At 48.2% G+C, this 18,148-nt stretch overlaps 1 protein-coding gene across 1 annotated transcript in view; it reads right to left on the reverse strand.

Moving 5' to 3' along the window:
- LOC144941094 (3',5'-cyclic-AMP phosphodiesterase 4C-like) overlaps nt 1-18,148 on the reverse strand; it is a 294,498-nt gene that overhangs the window by 114,770 nt on the left and 161,580 nt on the right. The window contains exons 2-3 of the mRNA XM_078867573.1: nt 4,215-4,403; nt 440-476 (exon numbers count right to left, since the gene is read on the reverse strand). Of these exons, the coding sequence (XP_078723699.1) occupies nt 440-476; nt 4,215-4,403 (226 nt within the window). The remainder of the gene's footprint in view (nt 1-439; nt 477-4,214; nt 4,404-18,148) is intronic.

Below are 18,148 nucleotides of genomic sequence, written 5' to 3' on the forward strand. Positions count from 1 at the left end.
CCCCAACCATCTTCCTAGCCTGGCACCTGGGCCCCTCCGGCCTACAGGCCTCTGCGCAGCTGCACCGCCTGCACACTCGATGACGATGGTCCTCATGCCCTCTCCCAGATCTCTTTACTTTTTTGTTGCTTCTCAAGACGTTCTAGTTTCCTTCTGAATTCAGATGAACTGACAGCGGAGGCCTGCCGGTCAAAGTGGCGTTACTTGGACATAATGTACTCTCGCAAAATAAACCTTGAAAAAACACCAACATGTACACTGAGTGCAATAAACGCTGCTGTGATAAATCGTGAGCGAGCAATTCGTCCGCCCTTCCGCGAGGGTGGCGATGTTTTTTTTGCCGGAATGCCTGACGCTACGTCGGCACAGAGCGGTGGCGTACGCTTGTGTGTGAAGGGCTGTTGAAGGGCCAGAGGTGGGAAAGGTTGCGGTGACTGACCTGAGCGAAAGGTGTGACGATGAGATCATCGCTGTGGCTGAAAAAAAACGAGACGGGGAAAAGTCACACGATGAGAAAAAAAGGAACTCGTTATACAAACCGAGAATGTGAGAACGTGTGGGTGCTTTTTCGCAAATGGCCACATTACGAAAGCATTCTTTGAGATGTCCCGTTTAACATGATTAGCACTGATGTGTTTTTTCATGTTATAATTTCCACGGGTTGACTGATGGTAATTGTTCTGTGCCACAGCATTAAGATTGAAATACCGTACCAAAACAAAACTCTGCGGCATAACCACAACCATATCTGGGCATCGACAAACTCTTAATGAGCTTTCCAAAATAAAGGTTAACCACATCTTTCTATTTTTTTTGTCGGTCGGCACGAAATAGAGAACAGCGCCTGTTTACATAATTTTACGCGGTTATTATTTTTTTTACGAGTATTTATGGAAATACTGTACTGTCAACATACCAACGGCCACTCTTTACGATGCGCGATTCAGGAATGCACATATGACTGGCTGCATATTATATAATGCCCTGCCCAGAGGAATTTACAACCATTTCAAAGTTAAACGTTGGTCGTGAGCACACGCACACTCGCACACGTGTTCACCAATGCCCTCACGCGTTAGCAATCCGGGGGACTTTCGAAGTCTGAGAATTCTCATGCCGAAAAGGAATTTCAAAAAGGTCCAGTAAATCAACCGACACGCGCAATGTTTTGGAATCCACTCTGGATTTTTAATGCAGTGCGTAGAATGGCACATTTACATTACCAGAATTATATAAGGCTGCAAGTTTGACAGCTGTATGCATTCTAAGCATATGGTCGTACCGTAGCGAGAACGTGTTTGAAAATATATTAATTCACTGTTCATATAACTGTATGTACAAATAAGCACAATATAAAATCTAGCCTCGGACAATCAAATAGGGCAATCACAATGACGTTTATGTGTATAACAACGTCAGTAAGAGTACAGCTCTTTACCAATCCACTGCCGGATGAAGGCTTCTTCACCACATTGCCAATCGTGGCGGTTTTCTGACCATACTTCACCAAAATGGTCGGTACATGTTGCCGAGGGACAGGCCCAGACATCACTCGCCACTGATGCCAAGGATTCGAACTCTGGGTCTCCAGGGTCATGGCACAGTTAGCTAACCACTGCACCACAGCTCCCTTCTGAAGTATATTGTACCTTACACGTACGAGTACATGGTCTTAACCATCGTACATCGCAAGACAAAATCCATCAGACATCACGGTGATGTCCAAGCGTAAAGTCCCGCAGGGCAAACGTGTGCGCAACATCACAGGCACAGCACACGTGGGCAGGCTGCAGTACACACAACGCCACATTCAGCAGGAGCGAAACAGAGGCAAAGATCCGCCATGTAGCCTTGAACAAACTGTTGGGGGGGGGGGTGGGGGGAAGTAGTTAGCGAGCACACACACACACACACGTGTCTACCTGTGTCTCCTCTTGTTCAAGGGCTCGCTAAAGAGCCTCAGGAATCTGTGCTGTCGGCCGTGACTCCGCTCGGTTTTGGGACGCATTCGCAACACGGGGGCGCTGTCAAATCGCGTCCGTCCGTCGTACGAATCCTCCTCCTCGGCGGCGACAAACCCCTCCGTCTGCCCTCCGAAAATCCAGCCCACTCCGTTAGAAGACATGCTGCACTCTCTCCCCCCCCTCGCCCCCCACCACTTTCGGCTTCCCTTGGGGAGAGAAAATAGAATCCTTCAAGCGTCTGCCGGTGTCGGAAGACTCATGGGGGTGTCCTGGACAGCGGCAGCGGCAACTTTGCTCCGCGTGTGTCGCTTTGATCTGGCGGAGTGGCAATGCCGCTCGCTCTGCGTGCTTTGGCGACAAACAAGTCGATTGTAAACGGCTGCCCGTAACGTTACTCTCGACCCCTGGGTGGGCGGCTGGGAATGTTTAACGCCCTACGCATGCTTACAGCCACCCACCCACCCAACCCCTCTCGTGCCCTCTCTCTCTCTCATCTGTGTCACCCACTACCTACAAGAACCGCCCTCCCCCCTTCTCCCCATCACAATTATTTTATTTTTATTTTTACAAGTTCCCATGCACAGGGCATGATGAAGAAAAGAGGTTCAATTCGCTGTCAGCAAACCATCAATACTTGTCGAGTTAATGATCGGCCATGCCCTGTACCACCCCACCCTCTTCCTGCCAAACCTTCCCTCCCACTTCTGGTAAAGTGTCACCTGTCTGGAAATGATTTATTACGCCGCTGGACTGCCGCAGAGCCCCGGGATTGACTCGGCAGCCCCGGCAAAGCCGGTCGGAAATCACGGGAAAGGGCCCGGAAGTTCCCACTTTGTGATGGTGGTGGTTGCGTTTCACAAGCCAAGGCATTTCGGCGCCTTTTGTAGCCTTGAAGTAAATCGTCCAGGGCTCTGTTGAGGAAAGGAGTCGCCAGTCGCCGTGTCGGCTGAGCGCGCACTATCTCAAGCAATCAAATTCACCTTTGTGAAGAAGAAGGTGGTGGTGATAATCGGTTCTTTTTTTTTTGGGGGGGGGGGGGTGAAACAGCTTCTTTGGGTGGTTGGGATAAGTGGTGTGATCCTGAAAACACGTGCTATTATTCACCATCTTCCACCACCCCCCTCCCCGACCCCCACCCCGCACACAGAGCACGTGTTCGTGCTGAGGTACGATACAGCACATCTCTTGCAATGCAGAGAATTGGTGTGTGGGGATTGGCGGATCGTGCAAAGATGGAAACATCGCACCGATATGCCGGTAGGCGGCAGGTGGTCGTCCCCAGCTGCACTTAACCCGCACTGACCAGCCTGGTGAAATATGGCCAAACATCTCCCATCACCTACACGGTGTGGGGGAGCCCTCATCCAGCGCTGGGTTGATAAAATGCCTGTAAATTGTGAATTACAGCCCTGAATAATTATCCACCGCTGGATGAAGTGCTCCCCAAGATGCCACCATCTCTAACGGTCCTGCATTGCAAGCATCCACCTAGCATCGGCACACGAGCTGGTTTCATCGCTCCATCTCCTTGGTGTGGACAAGTGGTGCTTTGCATGGGGTGCACGCACTCGCTGGGGGTGTGAGATGCCCTTTATGAGAACCAAAGGGGTGCCGGCCACAGTGGAAGTTAAGAGTCACTGCTGTAGTCACTCGGGTCTGTTCCCTCCCAAAGCTGTCAGGGGAGGTCACAGTCCTCTCTCGTCACATGTCCTTCCCGAGTCCTCTTACTTTTCTTCACAGTCATCATGATGCCTTTACCCTGCATTGGTTCCAAATCCATGCGTTCCTCTGTCTGTCTCACGTTTGAATTCCAAGCATGCACCTTCCCTACGCTCCTTTGCACACTTTCAAGCTTTTGATTAATGAAACCGGGTGGACAGTTGAAAATGAACGGACTTTCACTCACTTTCATGTGTGTCCATGTGTGAGTGCATGACTACGTTCATGTGTTCGCGTGTCCGTGTGTTCGCGTGTCAGTGTGTCCTGTATCCGTGTGTCCATGCGTCGACGCCAGTGAGTCCATGCATCCATATGTCTGTGCCTGTTTATCCAAATGTCAGTGTGTCTGTGTGTCAGTGTTTCAGTGTGTCAGTGTTTCAGTGTGTCAGTGTTTCAGTGTGTCAGTGTTTCAGTGTGTCAGTGTGTCTGTGTGTCAGTGTTTCAGTGTGTCAGTGCGTCAGTGCGTCCGTGTGTCAGCGTGCACGCGCGCGTGCGTCTGTCGGCCAGTGCGAGCGCCCCAGCGAAACTCACGCCTCGCTCGCCAATGACGAGTTGCGCGACACGGACTTGGGCGACATGTCGTAGTCGCTGTCCGATCGGTACAGAAAGCTCTCCCTGCGCTGGCTGTGGGGGTATCCCTGCAGCACCAGCCCCGAGCCAGGACTCGCCTGGGGGTCCAGCGGGCTCCGGCTGGGGCTCGCACCATTCTCCACGTCGAAGCTGCGGCAGGGGAAGGAAGAGAGCGGCGGGGCAAGTCAGGAGGGGGCGGAGGGCGGTCGCGGGGCTCGTCGACGCGCTTACGGGTCGCGCGCCACGTGCCAACCCCTTCCCGTTCCGATGACGTACTTCAACGTGCACGTACGTCATCGAAACGAAACCGGGAGAAAAATTAAACTAAAATAACGTTATCGGTTAGCGATGCTCCCACAAAGCTTGTGGCACAGTTTGGCGCCAGCTCTCATTAGGGTGTGGTGTATCTACAGTTCTTCGCGGTGAGTGCGATTTCTTTAAAAACAATGGAGCTATGCCTCTCTAAATCAAATGAACGCAGAGCCGCTTGCAGCATTCCGAGATTCAGAGGTGAACGGGACACCCACCCTGCAACTTGCAGACGTCTCAGAATGGAAAGGGTTAATCTCATCACTTTATCTCATCACTCTCTTTCTCTCTCTCGATGCAGTCGTGTTGAGCTCTCAATACTCTGATAGTGCACTGTTTTTGAGTTGTACGCCTTTTGGCGTCATCTGGTCCAACACCAATGGAGACTAGGCTCTAAGGAAAGCTGTCTCGGGTGTGGACCAATCAACTTCAAGGACAGTGCATATCATTACCATTATCAGAGTTGTTTCTTTTTGTTTGCATTTTGACTGCTTGTGTTGCGGTTATTGCAAACATGATGCCTTGTATAAAGGTGTCAGTTTTGTACCAGTTTAAAGGGTAAACACCCACTACTACAGTCGTGTTGACTTGCAGATGCGATCCGCGGATAAGCAAACATCTCGGATAGCAAGTCCGTGAATAAAAAGGGAAAGCTGTACAGAAAGCAATGCAAATAATGTAATGTCTTGACACAATAGAAATGCCAACATTGAAGTCAACGTTGCTTGGGTGAATGTCCAAGAGTGAGCGTCGGGTGCCGACGTTGGGGTGTGGGAGACCACGAGTTTAGCTATCGGAGTAAGCAAATCAACTCGGAAATGTAATGCTACAAAGAAATTTGCGCAGAAGATTAAACCATTTACACGTGAGGGGAAGAAAAAAAAATCGATTCTTCTCTCGGTATATTTTTGATTTGTTTTTGTTTTTCAAAAGGAGGAAGGCAAAAAGATAACAGCCACACACACGTGATTCGCATGACACCCCATGGTGGCAGTTCTAAAGGAAAATAAGCATCGCCACGCAACCTGTTGCGTCTTCAGTAAATCTCATCCTCCCCAACCCACCCACACAATCTTTTATAGCGAGCGGACCTTTGTAACCGCCTTCCAACACACGCGTGAACCTTGCACTGGCAGAGATACGGATAAAAAAAAACACCCTAAAGCTATGTTTCCAGTCAATGCACTGGAAGTGGACACACACACACAAAAAGAGATCTGTCTTGAATGTCGGGTTATTCAAACACTGCCCAAAAAAAAAACTCTGGGAGAATCATAGTGGACCAGAGGTCTTTTTTTCAATCGCATATTGGTTTTATCGTTTCCCTTACGGATGTACAGCTCCCCTTCTGCTGTAATGTACACTCATTCCTATTTTATTGTGGGCGATACTGGCACGTAAAAATAAAGATTTATTGATTGTCCATAAGAGTTTTTTTTGGGTTAGATCGCGTAAATATATCAATGTGTCGTTAAAACCCGCCACCACCCGACACAGCCAACTAGTAAGGGTTGTCGCGTAAACAGAACGTGCCAATTCGTCACTAGTACAGCACCACCAGTGTGTTGGAGAGCCAAGCCACAACATTTAGAATCTGAGTACGACGTTTCGCCAATTATTACAACTAGCTTCATCAGGCGACAGCCAGATTTGTGGAGAAGTCTAACTGTTTCGTTCCTTATATAGAGGTGTAGATCTGTTGACCACCCTTCTGCACTCTTGCACAATGTGGGGGGGGTAGGGTGGGATTACTTAGGCAACGTACATGATGCATGTGCATTTTTAACTTGTCCTTCCTGACTATTGTGTGTATTCAGCTCAGTGGGCCTTATCTTGTAAAATAAAAATAGTTTAGTTCAACTGCGATTTGGAAAAATGGCAGAAGTTACTCGGCCTATACGAATTGCATGTGTCTTCTCATAAGCCGAGCTATTTCTCACACTTCTCAATGGAAACTCAGCGACTGCAGTGGCATTAAAAAGTACAGAAGTTATTTCAAACTGCCATCACTATAGTGTTTGAGAATGTGAATTTTAAGTGATTTCCCCCCCCCCCCCCCATGAATGACGCTTCAAAACTTGCGTTGAACAGCCCCGACAACATCCTGAGTACGTGTCGACAAAATAAATCCTTCACCCCTAGGTTTGCATCTTCCCTAAATTGTACTTTGCTACAATGCACTGATTCCCAATGGTCACTTCTGGGCATGTTGTTTGTTGTTGTTGTTGTTGTAACCTTCTGACCCGCCCCTAGTGGACATCTGTGAAAAAGAGCTTCAAATGTCATCTTCTTGGTTCTTTCGGTAAAGTCACGTAGAATGGAAATAATAAAATAATAAAAATAAAACATAATAAAATAATTCTCACGACGTTTCGGCCACAACACAAGCAGCCGTCCTCAGGTGGAGAACAGGTCTGTTGAGGAGACAGAGTCTGAATGATTTTATTATGTTTTATTTTTATTATATTATTATTTCCATTCTACGTGACTTTACCGAAAGAACCAAGAAGATGAATCCCTGCAGTCACGAAAGCTTTAAATCGAAGCTTCAAAGCTCATCGGATTTCTCCAGGATAAATCATGATTCTGAACCTGATTTTCACATCCCCTAAAGAACACATTTCATTGCTCTCCGCTGGGCTGTCGGGTTGTGCCGCGTGTTGTTCGGCAAATGCCCGACGTTTCATACCCCGATGCCCCGAACAAGCTCCCAGCAGGTTGAGCGAAAATGTCAGAAGTCGCGCCAAGCGACGCGCGGCACGACCTGTGAGAGCCGCAACGCACAACCGCGGAAAACCGAACTGCTTCGCGAAGCGCATCGGGTCAATCGTAGGCGCCCACTAGAGAGGTCGGTTGTTGTCAAAGATCAAGACCTCGTTTCACACTTTCAAACTTGGAAACTAGAGACACACCGGCGCTCCCGACAAAAAAAAAACCCTTCAATATTTGCGTGCCAACGCTTTGAACCCTGGTGGGGAGTGGAAGTCGTAGTGTGGCGAACGCAGCGTGGCACTATGAGCCACAGCCATCTGAGTTTCGTTTCCCTGCCACGGCTAAAGTCAACAGCAGCGAGTGATATCTGAAATGAGCCTGGGCCGCCTTCAACCGACCGTCACTCACCGGCGTGGTGCAGTGTGGCGAAGCAACCGCCACGACCGACACGATATCACGAGGCGTTCATCTGGCCTGCGGACTGACGGGGCTTTAAAATGTGCTTCTATCTTTTTTTTATATTAAAATGAAACAAAAAGTGTCATGTTTTATTCATTCTTTCGAGAAACACTGCAGGTGAAAACAAACACTCGTTTAGGTGTTCTAAGTATTTATGAGTGGAAAATGATGATTATTCAGGGTCATATGGTTGTTTTTTAACAAAACACATGCGCTGCATTTTAGTTGCTTGTACCTTTTAAAGCCCCGAAACAGCTGTCAGAAGGTGTCCCGTTTCACAAATACGGTGTACAACTCTTGATTGTGTGTCAGCGTGTGTGTGTGTAATTGTGCGTGTGGGGAACGGTGGTGCAGCGGTTAGCGCACTGCGCTACTAACTCGCCGACCCGAGTTCGATTCCCGCTCACGGCCAACACCAGTAACAATTATCTTCACCGGTCCTGCGCCTCCCCTAGGTCGACTCAGCCTTTAATGAGTAGCTGGTGCGGTGTGTTTGAAATATTGCCACTAGGGAAACAAAGGCGGCCGGGCGTGGTGTTGGCCACCCATTCCCTCGTGTGCCGTGCCGGCCTTCATAGGTGCTCGCTAACGGCACCTGTCTCAAGAGTCTGCCAAGGCTATACGGGGGATCTTTGTCTTTGTGTGTGTGCATGTGTGTGAATGTGGGTGGGAGATATTGTGTCTGTGTGTCCTCATTTTGAGGAACTGGTAAACATGAAAACGGAAAGAGAACAATGAGTAGAGTTCACATGAAATATCACAATAAACTTGACCCATATATCTATAATATAGGCAAAGAACATCACAAAACCCTGCTTACACTGAGGATTAGTGACATATTCATCTACTTAAACAACAAAGGATGCAATACCAATATAATTCTGAATACAACTTGAAGTTATTATTATAATTTAATCAACATCCACAGCCTTTTGTCGATTCACTGCCGGACGAAAGTCTCCCCATGCCACGTCAGTTGTCGTGGTTGCTTGACCATACTTCACCGCACTGACCATACTTCACCGCACTGACCATACTTCACCGCACTGACCATACTTCACCGCACTAACCATACTTCACCACGCAGGTCAGTGGGGGGGTTTGCTGAAGGGGAGACCCAGAACCAGTTCGGTTATCATTAGCCACCAAATGTTTGCCATCACGGCGAATTGGATTCATTACAGAGTTGGGTTCAGATCGCAGTGCTGCACGACGTTTCGGTTGCGTTCATACCGAGCGGCCGCTTGCTTCAGAAACAGCAACGATCATTTCAGTGCACAACGTAAACCGCCGCAGTACCGCTGGTACTGCATTTACGTAGCCGTGATCGTGGCTGATGTATAACTGTATTTTAGTGCATGATGACGATGTTAACTGCACGCTATCTACAATTGAGGAAAGGGGAGCAATTCACGCAATGCACTATGACCATGGCAACCTGAGTTTGACTCCTGGCCACGGGTTAACGTCGGTGACGTATGATTTTTAAACCGGTCCTGAGCGGTCCCCACACAGACAGAGAACCCCCGTATAGCCTTAACAGACTGTTGGGGCAAGTGCTGTTAGGCTGGCACGGCACACGTGGCCAGCCGCACGCCCGGCCGCCTTTGTATCCCTACTGATGATGTTCAAACACCACACCAGGTACTTAGTTCAGGCCGAGTCTACCAAGGGGAGGCCCAGGACCGGTTCAGATATTTGTTACAGGCGTTGGCCGTGAGCGGGAATCGGACTCGGGGAGCAGCGTGGACAGCGTAGCGCGCTAACCACTGCGCCACCGCTCCCCACAATACTCGTGCCCACCAGGGTGGTGTGGGGAAGCCTCCATCCAGTCGTGGATTGGCAATTGGCTGAACATAATAATTTATTATCAAAGCCCGGCGTTCCGTTTGTCCGTCAACTAAATTATGAAAGCATTGCAGAAGGACTGAATCAGACAGTCATAGAAAATGAAGCCCACCCCCCCCCCCACCCAGATGTGGGGGTAAAAAGTTGATCCAACAGGGCTCCAAAAATTGTCGACCCCCCCCCCCCCCCCAAAAAAAGTAATATATTGTCTAAAGTGCTATTGTCCATTTGTATGAAGTGACAAATGGGAGGGTAGTGGTTATCGAACTTGCGGCACGAACCTGCCGACCTGAGTTGGACTCCTGGCCAAGGCTAACATCAGTGCTGTGTAACGTCCGAACCTGTCCCGGGACCCCCCCCCCCCCGCTCCCTCCCTCCCTCCCGCAGCCCTTCACCAACCTGCACTGACCAGCATGGTGAAGTATGGTCACACAAGTACCATGACCGACACTGCAAAATAGGCAGGCCTTTATCCAGCAGGACATAGACAAACAACTGTAAATGGTTACGATTTCAATTACGAGACAATTACTTAAATAAGGTTGTTGTGATTTTATGGGGGTTCCCTGCATCAAGAATGAACATAAACTAGGGATACGTCTCCACACTCCTTCCAGGAGAGCCCTTCGCACACAAAACAAGTAGTTAATTATAAACACAGGAAAGACGAAAGCCCCGTGTAAAGCCGCGGCCGTCGGAGGATGTCTTGCGAGCGAGCCGATTAAGGCTGCGAAGAGAGTGGCGGAGGTTGGAGAGCATGCCCGTCCACCTCCACCTCCGAAGGGCTGATGTTCACATCTCTGACCCGTGTGTGCTCATTCAACAATCAAGTCGACCCGTGCGAGGTCGTTGCAGGGCCGGGTCAGATGCCACTCGCCGCTGACGTCAGCCGTGACCAGGGGTACAATTCTGGTCGCCAGGGTCATATTGCTTCGCAGCTAAACCGCTACCCTCCCCCCCTCGGGTGCTAATAGTGGATGGCGGCTGCGTCACTATACACTAAAGTCGAGTTACACATTAATGCATTGCTTTATTATCGCAGCAGTTCAATATTGAATTGGTCAACCAGAACACGGCTACTAATTTCCACGGATAAGTGAAGACGGCTTGACTTATTTACACATCTCCGAGGCAGAACGGTGTTTGTGTTGCTTCGTTTGCATTTGTATAGCAGTGCTCTAACCACTGTGCCACCGCTCCCCACCCAACCACCCACCCCAATAGACGCACCATGGAAGAAAAAACCCATCAGCGGTTAGCAACAATGCAACACAAAGGCAAACAGAAACACAGACACGAAGACACAGAACTTTTATGCCTATTTTGATGAACGCCGCACAAGATGAGACAGCCACCCAAATGCAGCCGCGTCGGTCTGGCCCGCGTAAACGCCGAGCCAACTCGTGGCCACTGAGTCAACCTAGGGGAGGCCCGAACCGCCACCGTCTTATCAATTGCCATCGACGCACTCTGTGGACAAGGGACCCCGCCGGGTGTGATAACACCACCGGCTCATTGAGATCGGAAGGCCGGTTTCATTTAAAACAAAACAACAACCACCGCCAACTCCCAAGCCAAGGTTCGGCTCCAATGTCCATTGTCGACGTGCAAAAATAAAAAAACACAAATTAAGGTTGTCATTTTGCAGAGTACAACTTGACACCGGTTACCTTTTGAAGGTAAACACGCGATGATTACCGTCCTTCTTTCCGAGTTTGTAAGTTACGTTCATCTTGTCACGAGGAGTTACGCGTGTGCACGCGCCCGCACGCACGCACGCACGGATTCGCTGCTGGTCTAAAAGGCGCACATTGCGAGCCGATGCCGCCCGATCAGTGCCGAGCTACAGTGCTCGCTGCTGCCTCGGCGTCTCCCGCACGCAAATTGTGGCGCAATTGCTGTGGGTTTTGTTTTTTAAACGGACAGGATCTTTTGCGCAAGGGTCACGTGGCACGCAGGGTTCTCAGTATCAATGTTTTCTGCGGACAACAGCAGCAAACGAAGACGACGGGACCCATGGAAACGTGTCTTAGCGATTGACCCTCAGGGTGTGTTCAGACTGTCGTGGATATTTGCTGTTGTGTGAGAGAACACGAACCGTATGGCCAAAAGTGTGACATATGAGATCATAGGGTAAAAAAAAAGAAGTGTTGAATTATCATTATACAGTAGCACGCGCGGACCAACGCCTACAAACATTTAGAAATCGACTGTATATTTCAAAACACCGTCATGAAAAAACTATCATTTGTGAAAAAGAGAACAGCGACGGTGAGGTTTGCACGGAAAAAGCAACGCACACTTCTGAGAACGGGGAGTCGAACGGGCAAGATTACAAAACAGCCTCCGAAAAAAAACTAATTTGGGAGAATGTTTAACATGTAGGCTTTCGCGACTAATATCATCCATAATATAGGTGTTTTTTTAGTGAGATCGCGTAAATATAAATGTGACGTTAAACCCGCCACAACATTTTACAATGGAGTTGCTCTCCAACACACCGGTGTGCTGTACTAGTGACGAATTGTCATGTTCTGTTTACGTGACGACCCATACTAGTTGGCTGTGTCGGGTGGTGGCGGGTTTAACGACACATTTATATATTTACGCGATCTAACCCCAAAAAAATAAACCTACATCATGAATGCTGAGAATACTGTCGATTATTTACCATGAACAAGATCATGGGCGTTGGTGACTGCGACGATGATTGCGCTCCCCGACTTGCCAACCGCGTGGGTTTTCTCTGGGCGCTACTGTTTCCTCCCCTCGTTTATGGATTCAGCCAAAACTTCTAAAAAAATAGGACCGCAGAATTTGGGCAATCGCTTGGCGCTGTTCCGCGCCTCCTTTCCTGTCCATCCGCGTTTCCCCCCCCCCCCGCGACTCCGAATTGCGCGGAAACCGTGCCCCTCACAAAACCGTGCAACTTTAATGCGGATTTGGGAGTACAGTGAACTGCATTTTAATAACTTCTATAAGGATTCGTCGGCACGGCACGGTAAATACGTAAGAGAACAAAAGAACGCAATAAACATGTGATCTGTAATTACAAAGACAAAGCGGAAGCTGATATCACGATTGTCGTCATTTCGTGAAAATGATACTCGTGGCGAAAAATGATATCTCGGCAAACCTATAAAAGTGAGCATGGTGTTTGCTTACACGAGTACACACAGCTGCAGGTGTTCTGTGTTGACGTGCTCGTCTCTTGGACTGCTCAGGGCGCTACCGTGGCGAGATGTTAACGACCTTGCCTGGTATACAGGAGGTTGTGGGTTCGATCCCGACTCTGACGCCTGCTCTGTATTTGAAGTTTGCGTGTTCTCCCCGTGGTCGTGGGGGTTTTTCTCTGGGTAATCCAGTTTTGTCCCTCTACATGTACAAACATCTGCGTTTAGAGTATTTGGCTGCTGTCAATTTCCACGCGATGAGCCAACTTCGTGGAGCTATAATTCGGGGCCAGGTCACTTGTACAACTCAGTGGTGAAATTAAAAAAAATGTTCACTGTTTATTTTTGGCAACAATTCACACAATTGTTGCTTGGATGCCTTGAAAAAGACCTCGAATAACCAAACGCGCTTCATTTTTGTTTTGCCATTCAGTAAAGATGTTAAAATATTCCTGTAGTGGCAATCGTCATAAGCTTCGGTTCAATGACAATGTCAGATTCATAATGGCCCTATCAGGTGCACAATGGCCGTGTCACGTTTACAATGGCCATGTTGGGTTGATGATGACAGTCGTTGAAGGCTGTGTGTACCAGCACACTTGCCAGTGCAGTATTCTGCTTGGTGGCTGTACACAAAAAACAAAGTTTGACCTGTCGCCCACCGATAAATAAAGAAACTAGCGGATGTCTTGCTGAACTTAACACAAACATTTACTGATAAACAGCCCTTGCGTGAAACCAGTGAAGAACTCCTACAGACGTTCTGTCGGTTTGTCCTTTTACGTAAACAAAACCCTCGGTGGTAAATGCTCGTGGCATGCCCAAAAAACAAGATCCTGAAAATTGAGACGGCACATTTTGAAGTTTGAAAGTGCATACAGTCATCTTCTTTTATTCCAGGGAATATTTATTGCGCACTCACGAACCGAGCCCCCCTCCCTCCACCCCGAGTTCAATTCCAGGCCACGGCTGACACCGAGTGGTAAGGATGTGTTCCTGATAATTGTGTTCATCCGAAAAATAATAAAATCGTCAACAATGACATCACTGGCATGTCTCTGTCGGTGTAACAACGTGGAGGACGAGTGTGAGTGAGAGTGGGCGCGTGACATCCCAACCGGTTCTGGCGTCGATATCCAGCGTCGTATTGACATTAAAGCTGTAAATTATTGCAATTATTTTATGCACTATAAAACAATTATTTTTTTACGACAAACATCGCGAGACAAATGTTATTCTCCCAGGGTAAACGATGATTGAAGCGTGCATGAGAGCAAAGGCTCAGTCAATCATCATCATCATCAGTCTTGACATATCCACATCATACCGATGTGTGCTTATCCCAGGTCCTGCCAGATTCGACATCTGCAATTACCCTCACGCCATCAACACCAACAAGCGACTGCAGTGACTAATAATGCCTGGAGACCCAAACAGTTGTCAATGTCACCCTCGCAGCAGCAGCGGCAGCGGCTTTTGGCGAACAAAGATGGTCACTGCATCGCGCGCTTTCAGATGCGCTTCTGCGGCCGTCTGGAATGCTCTTCCTTCCGATATTTGGAAGCCACTGGAGCTGTGCACTTTCAAACCACCTCGATTGAAAACGCATTTCTTTAGAACTGCTTTTCGTGTTCAGCTTGTTGTCCACCCCCCGCACCTCCGATTAGCATGGATGGCTACGTACGGTGCGAAAGAAGTTCAACATACGTACATACATACACTACATTTATTTAACACGGTCACCATAGGGATATTTTAAATTCACTTTTGGTTCAAGCCACCACCGGTGAAGGCCTCCCAATGCTCTTGTCAGTCGTGCGGGTTGTTCGGTGGCCTTGCATCATCACCATTGGTGGTGGGGTGGTGGCAGGTTGACAAAGGAGGCGAGGTTCGTGAATATAGCTCAGACACCACTCTTGCACACTTTGTTCACACTTTCACACTTTGTAAGGCTTGCACACTTTGTAAGGCTTGAACACTTTGTAAGGCTTGCACACTTTGTTTACGCTTGCACACTTTGTCACACTTTGTTCACGCTTGTACACTTTGTTCACGCTCGCACACTTTGTCACCCTTGCACACTTTGTCACGCTTGCACACTTTGTTTACGCTTGCACACTTTGTTCACGCTCGCACACTTTGTTCACGCTTGCACACTTTGTTCACGCTCGCACACTTTGTTTACGCTTGCACACTTTGTTCACGCTTGCACACTTTCTAAGGCTTGCCACTTTGTTCACGCTCGCACACTTTGTTCACGCTTGCACACTTTAGCACGCTCGCACACTTTGCCGTCCACAGCTCCCGCACGTGAGCCAGATGCCGTCGCTCCGTGCCCACTTAAACAAAAATCAACTGCTGCAAGGTGAGCAACGTGTAAGTGTGTAACAGCTGGGGAAGGGTTAGTATTTGTGGTGGGGGGGGAAACTACAGTCTACATTCTCTCTTGAGTTGGACACTTTGGCCTGTCTTAATTTTGGAGCTTTCGTGACTGCAGGAATTATTCTTTGTTTCTTTCGGTTAAGTCACGTCTAAAGATAAAATAATAAATTAAAATAATAGCATATTACTACGACGTTTCGATTGCAACACAAGCAATCATCATCAGGCATAAAAGAAATAGCAACAAAAATCTAACTAGAAAACTATAGACAGATATACAAGCAGACAGACATCACAACGGCACACAGAGAGAGGACACATATCGGCACAAAGAGAGGGGTCGTTTCTGTGACGGTCCCTTAAATATAGAGAGGGGGGGCGGGGACGGAGAGAGGGAGGGGGCAGAGAAAATTAGCATATCAATGAGTGTACGCCAACGTACTGCTGCTGCAAGTAAGATGACGACGTGGCACGGGCACGCAAGCTTGAAAATTAGGAGAAAGGCACACGAAAATTAAATAACCTAGCAAAATATCGAAATGTGATGTAATACAAGAATAATTCCTGCAGTCACGAAAGCTCCAAAATTAAGATTGAACCACTTCTACGGGGAAGTTTTAAGCTTATCCTTTTCTCTCTCTGGCTAATTGTTCTCTCTGCCTGTGTCCTCTCTTTGGAATTTTCACACTTAAAATTCTAACTTAGCAATCTTTGAAATACGTAATCAACCAGGCTATGCGTTAATTGTGTGTTAACCGACTCTCTGTGTTGTATTACATCACATTTCGATATTTTGCTAGGTTATTTAATTTTCGTGTGCCTTTCTCCTAATTTTCAAGCTTGCGTGCCCGTGCCACGTCGTCATCTTACTTGCAGCAGCAGTACGTTGCCGTACACTCATTGATATGCTAATTTTCTCTGCCCCCTCCCTCTCTCCGTCCCCGCCCCCCCTCTCTATATTTAAGGGACCGTCACAGAAACGACCCCTCTCTTTGTGCCGATATGTGTCCTCTCTCTGTGTGCCGTTGTGATGTCTGTCTGCTTGTATATCTGTCTATAGTTTTCTAGTTAGATTTTTGTTGCTATTTCTTTTATGCCTGATGATGATTGCTTGTGTTGCAATCGAAACGTCGTAGTAATATGCTATTATTTTAATTTATTATTTTATCTTTAGACGTGACTTAACCGAAAGAAACAAAGAATACTTTGGCCTGTGTTCACTTTGCAAGAGACAGATAAAATGCGCCCTCTAGAGTGGGCTCAACAACTCTGTCGCACGCACGTTTTGCCAACTGCACAAGCGTGAAAACGAATGTCGTAAGCGTGTGCGGTTTGGTGTGGTGGTGGTGTGTGCGGTTTGGTGTGGTGGTATGAGTCCTGGTGTGTTGTTGGGTGTGGTGATGTGTGTGGTGGTGTGTGCGGTGGTATGTGGTGATGTGTGTGGTTGGGTGTGGTGATGTGTGTGGTGGTGTGTGGTGGTGTGTGATGGTGTGTGTGGTGGTGTGTGGTGGTGTGTGTGGTGGTGTATATTGTGGGGTGTGGTGGTGTGTGCGGTGGTATGTGGTGGTGTGTGCGGTGGTATGTGGTGGAGTGTGCGGTGGTATGTGGTGGAGTGTGCAGTGGTATGTGGTGGTGTGTGGTGATGTGTGTTGTGGGGTGTGGTGGCGTGTGCGGTGGTGTGTGGTGGTGTGTGTGGTGGTGTGTGGTGGTGTGTGTGGTGGTGTTTGTTGTGGGGTGTGGTGGCGTGTGCGGTGGTGTGTGGTGGTGTGTGTGGTGGTGTGTGGTGGTGTGTGTAGTGGTGTGTGTTGTGGGGTGTGGTGGCGTGTGCGGTGGTGTGTGGTGGTGTGTGCGGTGGTATGTGGTGGTGTGTGTGGTGGTGTGTGTTGTGGGGTGTGGTGGCGTGTGCGGTGGTGTGTGGTGGTGTGTGCGGTGGTATGTGGTGGTGTGTGTGGTGGTGTGTGTTGTGGGGTGTGGTGGCGTGTGCGGTGGTGTGTGGTGGTGTGTGCGGTGGTGTGTGGTGGTGTGTGTGGTGGTGTGTGTTGTGGGGTGTGGTGGTGTGTGCGGTGGTGTGCAATAAATGTGCGTGAATAGTTCACAGTGCTTAGCGTTACCAGATGGCCTCGAGGACAGAAACTTAAATTTAGCTTCCTCGTCCTTAAGATAAACTGCCTTTACTGAGGACGAACATATGCGGCGTCAAATCACACGACATACGCGACGTCAGCGTTCGGGAAAAATATCGAGCGATATATACGACGGCATTGTGTGCAGACAGCTCTTGCGTGGACTCGAATTGGGCTGTTGGAAGTAAGTAGACAGGTCTTTCGTAGGACTTAACATTTCCGCTCGGGAGTCAAATGCTGACTTCAAATTATAGCCCAACGCGAGAAGAGATATCATCCGGGGGGGGAATTGGCGGCCAACTCTGAAAAATCTGGAAACTCAAATCCGTCGGCGAGACCTGTGGCTCGTGGAAATGGGAAAAAAGAAAAAAGCAGATAACAAATAAAATGTAAGCAGGCAAAGAGAAGTATTCGGATAAAATAACAGTCGCACCCACTGTAGTGGTTTAGAAATCAGAATTTTAGAAAACCCACAGATTTGTCACATGAAACGTCCCTATTTAGAAATCCGTATGTTTGTGCTGATTGCAAATGGTTTGCTAACAGGTGAAATCCTGGGTGCCAAACACCATATTTTTCACTCGGATTCCAAGAACACAGGATGAGATGTTACTATCCTTTGTGCAAGCACTTCCAAGAGTTCATGAACAGTGAGCCTGGTGAAATTTGGGGAGCGCATCGTCAGTAGTGAACCTTGCGCTCCCCAAATTATATATATTATGAAAAACACAAACAGCTACTTGTAATATTCAAATAACTTAACTATTTTTCCAACAACCATGATGGGCTTCGTCAGACTGAATTTTTTTTGTGTTTTTACATCAAATGCTGCATTTCCATGAGTCGCAGAACTCTAATACAATACTCAAATCGATCCCCCCCCCACCTT

The sequence above is a fragment of the Lampetra fluviatilis genome, chromosome 24 (genome assembly GCF_964198595.1).
Source record: "Lampetra fluviatilis chromosome 24, kcLamFluv1.1, whole genome shotgun sequence".
Taxonomy (NCBI): Eukaryota; Metazoa; Chordata; class Hyperoartia; order Petromyzontiformes; family Petromyzontidae; genus Lampetra; species Lampetra fluviatilis.